General features: G+C 39.5%; 1 protein-coding gene across 1 annotated transcript in view; it reads left to right on the top strand.

Moving 5' to 3' along the window:
* Nucleotides 1-10,798, top strand: part of man1a1 (mannosidase, alpha, class 1A, member 1) — a 198,545-nt gene that overhangs the window by 163,420 nt on the left and 24,327 nt on the right. Inside the window, exon 8 of the mRNA XM_022662004.2 lies at nucleotides 6,854-6,969. Coding sequence (XP_022517725.2) covers nucleotides 6,854-6,969 — 116 coding nt within the window. The remainder of the gene's footprint in view (nucleotides 1-6,853; nucleotides 6,970-10,798) is intronic.

The following is a 10,798-nucleotide window of genomic DNA, read 5'->3' as shown; positions in this document are numbered from 1 at the left end:
TTCAGCACCCCTAACTGAAGGGTTTGAATCCTAGGTTCACAAACGTAAGCTCTATTTGGACGGGATTAGTTTTACATGAAGATCTCAGCATAACTAACTGTGAGGGGAGTGGCTTCTCTATTTACACACTGCCATCCCCTCTAAGAGCAAAAGAAACATCATATGATTGTCTTATCTTAATGTACTTATAGTAACAAAGGACGTTTTTGTTTAAATTAAAATGTGCAGCCATATTTTGTAACGTATGTAGGCTATAAGCTGCACTACACAATGTGGGTGTACTCACACTAGGCAATCTGTGTCGTGACTGGGCACGGTTACCTTCCAAAGCACGGCTTGTTTCACTAGTTTGATCACTGCGATCCGTGCCCAGGCACACTACACTGAACCATGCCCTGGCCCACCTCTTCAAGCAGTTCACTTGGACTCGAGCACAGTGCGCTATCCGTGCCCAAGCACGGATGAACAAGATGACAAGAAACAACAGACAAAAACACTGATAAATGCGGTCAAATTTGTGAATTCCAAAAATGTATTGAACAGTGTCGTGACAAACTGAAGACACTAGCAGTATCCGAATGTGCAGGATCAGATTAAAAAGATTAATTTCCATAATATGATTCTGTCGATAAAATAACCAGGCTTAGACCAAGTAACCAAACTAATGTTTTGAAGTCTGGAACACCGTCTGATCTATTAGACAGCTTTATGTAGGACGTAGGCGTACTTGGGCACGGATTGTTTAAACGCGGTGTGAGTGCAGGCCAGCGGGGGAGTGGGAAGAGGGTAGAACAGTGTTCCAACATGATTAAACCAAAATTGTTTAGTGTAAGTACCCCTGACTTGCATAAAGCTGCTATTGTGGCACCTCTGAAGAGTTCTGTAGGCTCATCTTCTGGATTTGAGTGTTGTATGTTGTACAACATCGGAGTTATCCACATGCTTGATTGAACCTATCTAGATCTATATACCTCCTTTAGTGCCTCTGTACTTCAAGAAAAATGCAACAAAAAAGAGAATATTTGCCCACACGTTAATTTGCAGAGGATAATATAATAGTATGACCTGTGGGTATTTTTGTGGCTCGTAATAAGTGTCAATCGTTTCTGGCCTGGGGAGAAAAAAAATGATTAAAATGTTTTCATGATGCATCCTGACAGGATTAAAATCACAGGGAAGCATAGAAAAAGAATTGCATGACCTAATCTCCCCGTGTATAACTAATCCTGTCCAAACAGAGCTCTAGCTCAGTAAAGATAAATATTTTTCTTAAATAAGCATATTGCTTATGTGGGAACAGGAACTGAATTTGCTTGGATTCTTTCTGTTCTGTGTGGGCTCAGATTTGGTATAACCTGATTTACCTTGATGAATTTAGCTTATTAGTGAATTAATTTTAAATGTAGATCACAGGTTTACCCACAAAATGGGCAAGGTACTCACGTCTTGTTGGTATTTATGTTGTCTGCTGCAGGGATAACGATGGCACATTTCCTCATATGTCTAAGATTGCAGTGAGCTTAGTACTAAATTAAATTAGCTACGTGATCAGATTAATTTAAAGACCCTGCAGTCGGTAATCTTTGTTTGTTTATTACTTTAAAATATCTGTTGGTCTAACTGCTGCTTAGCAGGAGGCTGTTGTACTTGATTGATTACTTTAATCCAAATAACTGTCTTTAGTAGTAGCTAGGATCCTATTAGGGAGGGTCTTGTTTTCCTTGATCAGACTTGCCATACAGAGCTCTTCTACTTTTTACGGACTTCAGCCCATGTTCTCAAGGTTTCATGATTCTTCAAAGACCCACTCGTCTTGTTTTCTCATTCCTTCTTGTCTTTTTTTTTGTTGTTGTATTTGTTTTGCATCATCTGCAACGTTTAAGTTGTTGAGTTTTGATGCTAGCTTCTATCTAATCCCATCCTATCTCTTCATGCCCAACCATTCCTCTCATGATCTAGTTCATCACAATTAAGAACAAGAAGCCTGACATGTTCGATGCTTGTTTGACACCAATTTTAATGGAAGTAAGAAAGCATGGAAAGTAGGGAAGAAGGCAGGAAAGGAGGGAGGCCACAGTTATGAAAAACAGCAGAAAAGAAGGCAGGATGGGGAACAATTAAGTCCTTTATAGAATGGAAGTTCTCTCACCATTCTCATGATCTTTTCTGGAATTCTGCACTGACTAATAATCAGCCTTCAGGCTTTTATGGTGTACTGAATCAAAAGCCTTTTCAAAATTGTTCCTGTAGTTTGTCATCAGCTGCCAGAGCCCTGAGAGAGCTGGGTAGATGGCGCTCTCTCCCCAGATCACTCCAAAGGGTGATGTCGCTCATCACAAGGCGTCTGTGAGCTGATGTATTAGAACCGAGTCGCTCCGCTTTCTTCTGAGCAATACTGCATCAGCAGCAGTTAGAAAAGAGGCGATGGCTCTGACTTCACATGTATCAGAGGAGGCATGTGCTAGCCTTCACCCTCCTGGTGTTGTAGGGGCATCACTAGTGATAGGGGGAGTCCTAATGAGTGGGTTGGGTAATTGGCCGTTTAAGCTGGGGAGAAAATGGGAAAGAAATTAGAAATAAAATGGCAAAAAAAAGTTCAGGTGCACTGTTGTACTTGATTGATTGATTATTTAATAATAGCTAAGATTATTTTCTGGTATGCTGCTGTTTTTATTTATTTTATTATTTTAGACACTTTCCACTCATTGGATACTAATCGTTATCAATATTTAGTGTTTAACAATCATGGTACTATCCAGCCCTGCTGCTGGGGTGTTTTTGCTGTGGTTTAAGCAGCTTCAGTAAAATTCAGAGCTTCAGGCTGTGAAGCTGGAGGAGAGATCAGATCACCGCCGCCGGTCTCCAGCACAGAGCCGTCAGACAGGCTGTGAGCAGAAGTGTGGCGTGAAGCTCGAAGCTCCGAGCAGGGAGAGACATCAGACTCTAAAGAAACGGGAAGAGTTTTCCGTCTGAGTAAGCTTTTGTTGTCCTCTTTCTTTGCCAGCTTTTTGTTCAGCTGAAATAAACAAAGATAATATGAGAAGGCACTTTGCCGTGGGCAGAGGAGGCCTATAACGTGGTCCGGCATTAAAAATAGACGCCTATCTTTTGGCTTCACATAAGAGGCAGTTTCTGTCCTGAGGCAGCATGTTTCATATAGGTCACTTATGCCGTTGTCTGGAGTGGACGCAAAGAAAAGCTGCACCCTGTAGGAATGCTTTTAATGGAAAATAACTTCTTCTGTTTTCCAGCAGTCCTTCAACTTTGGCTTTTTGGCCACTAGAACTAGAAAATATGAATCAAATTCTAGTATTGTGATTCTTTTGCTTAACCTAATTTTCATGATCTGCTTGGACTGTATTGAAACACACTGGTGAATCCATTAAATAAAATTGGAACACTTGCATTGACCACATTTACTGCAGTCAGAACAGTCAGTAATTAATTAGGGGGTCTATTTGCATATTGCTTCTTTAGGCACAATCTGTAATGATAAGGCCCACATTGCAATAACGCTGAAAAAGTGATATATAAGGCAGCCCTGCTCTCTTTAAAGGATGGATTGTAATCAATTCAATATACAGTTTTAGTATTAAAATAAAGTATTGCTCATATGACCCTAAGCCTCTTTACCATGCATTGTAGGAGCTACAGCTGTTTAGGTACAGCCTATCAGAGTAATGTGTGTGGAAAGTGGGAGGGGCTTGGATATATGTACACCCACGCTCAGTTTCTGGCATTCAAGATTTTGTATTTATTTTTATAATAAGTTTTGTTAGGGAACTTTTTATTATCTGGGCAAAAACCTGTTGTGTCTGTGCATTTACTTTCTAATATCTGTCAGTACTTCTTTCAGTTTATCTCTCTGTTGGTCAGTATCTCGTTTATTTAAGCTTATAGCTTTCCTTATAGTTTTCTAAGCTGTCTCTCTCTCTTGTCTCTGGCTCTTGATTAGACTTGGTGTGGTTGTGTTTTGTCGTTCAGAGGTGATTTGCTGGTTTTCTTGAGTGTTGGTGAGGAAACGCCGGTGGTCATTCAGCATGTGAGTCACTGGGCTGCTGTGGACACTGGAGTGTGTTAAACGCAGCGCGCTGTGTGTGGGCGTGCTGAGAGCCTCTCTTTGTCCTTCAGCAGTCCGAGATCTAACATCAGTAGCCATGTTTCTGCTGACAGCTTATTACACCACTCAGTATCTCTCTCTCTCTCTCTCTCTCTTTCCCTCCCTCTCTCCCTCTCTTCCCTTCTGCCGCTCTCTCGTTTTCTCTCTGTCTCTCTCTCTGTCTCTCTCTCTCTCTCTCTCGCTTTCATTTGTTTCTCTCTCTTTCTGTCTCTCTCCCTCTCTGTCTTTTTCTCTTGTATATTCTCTCTTCTGCCCCTTTTTCTCTCTCTCTGTCCCTTTCTCACTGTTTCTCTCTTGCTTTCTCTCGCATGCTCTCAAACTCTTACTCTTGCTTTGTCTGTTTCTCTTTGTTGCTCAGTTTCTCTCCCTCTCTATCTTTGTCTTCACTTTTATTTTATCTTTTCTCTCCTCTGCCCCTTTCTCTCTGTCCCTTTCTCCCAGTTTCTGTCTCTTGCTCTCTCTCTCTCTCTCTCTCTCTCTTTCTCTCATGCTCGCTCTCACTTGCTTGTACTCTTGTACTCTCTGTCTTACTCTCTCACGCATTCTCACATACTCTCTCCCCCTCTGTCTTTTTCTCTTGTGTATTCTCTCTTTTTCTCCTCTCTCTCTCCCTCTCTCTGCCTCACTCTCTCTTGCATTCTGTCTTTCATGCTCACTCTCACTCACTCTCTCATTTTCTCTCTGTCTCTCTCGCTTTATTTTACTCTCTCTTTCGCCCTCTCTTTCTGTTTCATTTTCATTTGTTTTTCTCCCTCTTTGTGTCTCTCCTCTGTCTCTTTCTCTTGTGTATACTCTCTTCTGCCTCTCTCTCTCTCTCTCTCTCTCTCTCTCTCTCTTTAAAATATAAATCTCTCCAGTATCCTGCAGTCCTGCGTTCTCCTTAGAGATGAAGCTCCATCCAGTATCTTTAAGAGGTTAATGTGAAGTTTGTGGTCCAGAACTAATCATCCAAAATCAATATCTAACCTCTCTTATGCCCCTGTGATTGAAAGCAATCAAATCCTCACAGCAGTGTTAAGTGTAAAGCCTTTTCTGAAGAGTAGAGACTGTTGGTGCAGCACAGGGTGATAATTCCATGCCTAGTGTGGAAGTTGTTGTTGGTATTATTTAACGTTGCTCTGTTCCTGGCTATTGAGAAGCAAATAGATTAGATTTGCCTTACATGTATTCCAGCCGTTTGAAAAAAATCTCATCCGTCTGAGGATTTTGGTCCTAATGTAACACGCTCTCATCTTTCTAATAAAGCTTAATTTGCAGATCTAAACAACCTGCTTGAATCTGAGGGATAATGAGAGTTTAGGTCAGCTGTGGCTGTTGGTCAGTGAATACTCCTAAGGTTATAATTTTGAAAAATATATATAATGGAAGAAAGAACATGGGCCCTTTTAGGCTTGAGTGTGTTTGACAGTGTGTGTGTGGGCCCTGATAGCTTCTGACATCTATGTGGCATAAACACTGCCCAGTGCCTAATGAGGTATATATATTTATGAGCATGACAGCGAGAATGACACACACAGAGCGCTCAGTCCTCCCATGCTCATCCCTCACACAGAGTAAAGAGGACAGCACTGAATGCTGTGGCCTTCTGTCCACACACCCACCCACACACACTCACTCACACAGACGGTGAACACAGCACATTCACAGACAATATATAAATATGTCTTTTTATGACATTTGAGTAGACTGTATATTTATAGTTAGAGGTGTAACCAACTTCGGAAACCAGAGAGCTGTCTATGGGTCAGCTGTCCAGCTGAGAGAATATGGAAAATAAATTAGATCCATTTTGCAAATATTGTTCATAGTCATTAAAACAGTTTGGAATGTCCTGAAGAAGAAAGTCGTCACTTGTGTACTAAGTAACAGATGTCGAACAGGTAGATCGAGGAGAAGTTGACGACAGAAACATTGTGCATACTATAAAGAAAGCTATATGAAGGCATTACAATCTGTTTTCACAGAAGACTTCGTAAACATAAGCACAGGGGTTTCATCAGAAGGTGCAAACCACTAGCTCACTTTAGGTTGAATATTTAGATATGTAGGCATTACAATGTATATAAATAGAGAACTGGTTTGTGCAAATTGTTGCAGTCTTGCAAAAAAACATTCTCATTTTTGACTATGTGAACCTGATATTTGTTCTTTATATTGAGCCACAATTTAATGATGAATGGTCCAAAAGAAGTGCTCCAAAATTGCTTGAAATTAAATATTTATATATTAACATCCATTAAAAGATTAGTAGTTGTGTAACGTTGTCAATGTAAAGGTCCAAAATTTTTGATAGACAGCTAAACAATGCACTGTGCAGTTTGATGCAACACACCAACTTGACCAGTCTTTCTTCTAAAATGAAGGATTTCAAAGTTTATTTCACTTGCTTTTTTACATTTTTGCTCTATTTGGTTGGGGCTGTTGATATTAATTCTGCTGTAAAACCTTACATTATAATATTTACAGTATATTTAAAAGCTTTTATAAACATTGTTATGCTATTTATAACAACTGATAAGCCTACGTGTCTTCTGAGTTGTACATGGAATGTTGATGTAGGTTTTATGCATTACAGCAGCTGTATATCTATTGTAAGTTACTTTTTCTGATGGGGTCAGAAACCTTCATAAATGATTGACAATGTTGCGGACATCACGCAGTGAATATTATTCTGCGTAATATTTGTATCATGCTGCTCTAGCTGATGTGTTTCCTGACATTTTCTTTCTGCAGATCATGTGTCTGTGGGTGGTCTCGGAGATAGCTTCTACGAGTACCTGCTCAAAGCCTGGCTGATGTCGGACAAGAGAGATGAAGAGGGCAAGAAACTCTACTATGATGCTCTGAAGGTAAAACCTGTCTCTCTGTGCTACATACTAATCAGAAAAGAGGAAGTGGCATCAGTGCCCTTATAGCAGAGTATTCGCTTTCTCATATTTCTTTCTTTCTTTCCTTCTGCCTCCTATTCCGCCTTCCTTCCTGCCTTTCTACCTGTACCCTTTCTTCCTTCCTTTCTTAATTCCTACCTTCTTACCTATACCTTCCTTCCTGCCTTTTTCTATCTCTTTTCTTTCTTTTTTGCAGTCTTCCTTTTTTCTGCTGTCTTTTATAACTGTGGCCTCCCTCCTTTCCTGCCTTCTTTCCTAGCTTACTTCCTTTCGTTCTTCCTTCCTTCCTTTCTTCCTTCATACCTACCTTCCTGCCTACATACCTCACATCCTGCCTTCCTTTCTGCTTTCCTTCTTTCTTGCCTGCCTCCCTTTCCGGCTTCCTTGCTTTCTTCTGTCCTTCCTTCCATCCTGCTGCCTGTATCCCTTCCCATTTCATGCCTTCATACCTGCCTTTATCCCTTCCTGTCATTCATACCTGCCTTAATCACTTCCTCCCTCCCTGCGTTCATACCTGCCTTTATCCCTTCCTCCCTCCTTGCCTTTATACCTGCTTTTATCCTTCCCTTCCTGCCTGCCTACTTGCCTTTATCCCTTATTCCCTCCCTGCTTTCCTACCTGCCTTAATCCCTTCCTTCCTTTCTACTTGCTTTTAACACATCCTCCCTCACTTCCTGCCTTCCTACCTGCCTTTATCCTTCCCTCTCTCCCTTCCTGCCTTCCTACATGCCTTTATCCTTTCCTCCCTGCCTTTATCCTTTCCTCCCTCCCTTCCTGCCTTCCTACCTGCCTTTATCCCTTTCTCCCTCCTTGCCTTCCTACCTGCCTTTATCCCTTCCTCCCTCCCTGCCTTCATACCTGCCTTTATCCCTTCATATCTCGCTTCCTGCCTTTCTTCCTGCCTTTATCCCTTCCTTCCTCCCTCCCTGCCTTCCTACCTGCCTTAATCCCTTCCTTCCTTTCTGCCTGTCTTTTTACTTATATAACTTTCTTCCTGCCTTCTTTTTGCCTTCATAGCTTTATTTTTCTTTATATGTGCCTCCTATTCTTCATTATAGCCTGCCTTACTTTGTGCCCTCCTCCCTGCCTTCCCATCTGCTTTTCTTTCCTGTCTTATTACATCCATGCCTTCTTCTCTGCCTGCTTTTCTCCCTACTTTGCCTTCCTCCCACTATTTCTATCTTCCTATAACCCTCCCGCCCCACCTACATTATCATCCACTATTAAAGAAATGCTGCTGTGCCTCTACAAGGCTCTGTCCTCTATTTGATCCAGTCGTTTCTATATAGAAACCTCTTCCTCAAACCTTTTATGGCCAACATCCTCTGATATGACCTCACTTTTCACGGCCTCATTTCACAGCGTTTATTTCAGTCATCTGTAAATAGGTCCTTGAGTGCGCTATTTTTATCTGCGTGACTTATTAGCACCGATAAAAAATCATCAGAGTGTATCAAGGCCATTTAGAGCTCGGAGTGTTGACGTGTCTTAATAGTTCGGCGGATTTATTGTACAACCCAATGAAAGACGTAAGCATTCACTGAAAAGGGAGTAGTGTCTCATGCTTGCGCCTGACTGCCTTCTTATATAAAGCCATGGCAGTTTCAATAGTAGATGTAGCACGTCAGTATTACAGACTTTAATGATTCTGATTTTAAAGTGCTAAACGTTTGAGAACTGATATTTTAATATAGTTTTAGATTTGTACTTCAATAGTTCAAACGTAGGTTTTGTGTTTTTCCAGAGTAGAATTGTCCAGATGTTTTCTCTGCAGGGACAAAATGCTACATTTATGAAAATCAATGGCCAAAACAAGATATAGAAGATATAAAAAATGTATAGCTTATATAAAATAGTAGTTTATATATAAAATTGTAGCTTTAAACATGTGTGTTTATTGAGCTATAAGAGTTGAGTGATTAAGTTTAGAACCCCCAGTTGTTAAAATAGTGTTCAGGCACTCGAAGAAATTAAGAAAGATATGTTCCAATCTGATCCTGATACTGACCACTTTAAAACATTTTGTGTTCCAATCCTTTGTTTTTACCTCTGAGCCCTTAGACACACCCCTTAACAGTGAAGTATGTCCTCAGATATCATCAGTATCATCAGGGTCTACTGTGTGACTGTTTTACAGTGGAACATAAAAATAGCAGATCATTTAGGCTGTATAGTGTTTTGTATGTTTTAGCTGCTTTTCCTCTAAAAATTCATCTGTTTTGTGCCTTTTTCACCCGTGCCATCCAAACCATGAGGGGAAATACACCCCCACTATATTTTTCTATTTTAAGTTATGGCTGGTCAGACATGAATCTTATGCAGAAAAGCTTTGTTTTTCCACTGGAACAGGCACTCGCCAATCTTTTATTTTAAACCAGCACTGAAGAGCACACTAAAGTAACATAGGAGTAAACTAGGCATATCACAATGATTATCAATCTATCACAAAATAAATTGAAATGTAACAGTTTTTGCTGACCTTGGTATTACCCTTTTTTTCTAGCACAGAGAGACTATTAACATGATAAAGCCAGTATGTTTATTCACTTAAAATAAATCTGATGATTTTAATTTAGGTTTTTGAAATTACAATTCCAGTATCTGCATATTTATTGTTCTTCAACAATAAGTTATAACTGCTTTGTTTTGCTGTTTTATTATTGTTAAATCAATGGCATAATATAGTCAGAAAATACAAAAAAAACCCAAAAAAAACAATTATTTTGTCCAAATACAGTACCTAAAAGAATAAAAAAAAAAAACATTATTTTTTTAATTTTCTGCATTGTAGATTAATATTAAAGTCATCTAAACTATGAAGAAAATAATATAGAACAAACTAGGATATGTGTTCTATTTTAGATTCTTTAACCTAGGCATATTTTGAATGACAAAATTGTATATCTTGGCTGGATTTTCTCAGTCAGCTTCATAAGGTAGAGTCACCTGGAATAACTCTCAGTTAACAGCTGTGCTGAACTTATCAAGAGTTAATTAGTTGAATTTATTTTCCTCGTAATGTGTTTGAGTGCATCAGTTGTGAAGAGTTGGAATACAGTGAATTAGTAATGTTCTAATCCATATTATTATGTCAAGAACTTCTCAACTAAGTAAAGACAAGAAAAAAAAAACATCAAACATGTCATGATGAAACTGGCTTTCATCAGGATCGCCCAAGGAAAGGAAGAGCAAGAGTTACCTCTGTTGCAGAGGACACGTACATCAGAGTTACCAGCTGCAGAAGCCACAATGTTTGTTTGTATTTTGTTTAACACTTAAATTTACTATATTATCTATTGTCTGGATGACAGTATTCATTTTTAATGCAGCAAAAAAAAAAAGATCTAAATCAAAACACTGAATGAGAAGGTGTGTCTTAACTTGTGTCTGGTACTGTATGACATCCAAGCAAAAATGTTTATCATGACAGGCTGGAAAAACAGGATAAGGCACGCATTCTACAAAAAAACAAAAAACAAATTGTAGTTCATTCACAACACTGTGAAATAGATATTTAACAGCAGAAGTAAAAAAAAATACATTTTGTATCAGCTCAATATCAGATCAAAACTTAGACCTCATTAAAGTCTGGAGCTTTTTTAGTTATTGGTGTTTTAAGCTGAAATTGAACCGATACCGATAATCACCGAAGCTTCGGTATTGACTGATCCTATCACTAAATCATTGTATCAGCTGGGACTCGTATTGTGTACGTGTGAGAGACTTGTGTATGAAAGAGTGTTGAGTTGTTTATATGCGCTGTGATTTTTTTTGTCCTTGGATATTTCCA

Source organism: Astyanax mexicanus, chromosome 1 (assembly GCF_023375975.1).
Source record: "Astyanax mexicanus isolate ESR-SI-001 chromosome 1, AstMex3_surface, whole genome shotgun sequence".
NCBI lineage: Eukaryota > Metazoa > Chordata > Actinopteri > Characiformes > Acestrorhamphidae > Astyanax > Astyanax mexicanus.
Note: the sequence above shows the minus strand (reverse complement) of the source record. Positions and strands in the feature narration are given on the sequence as shown.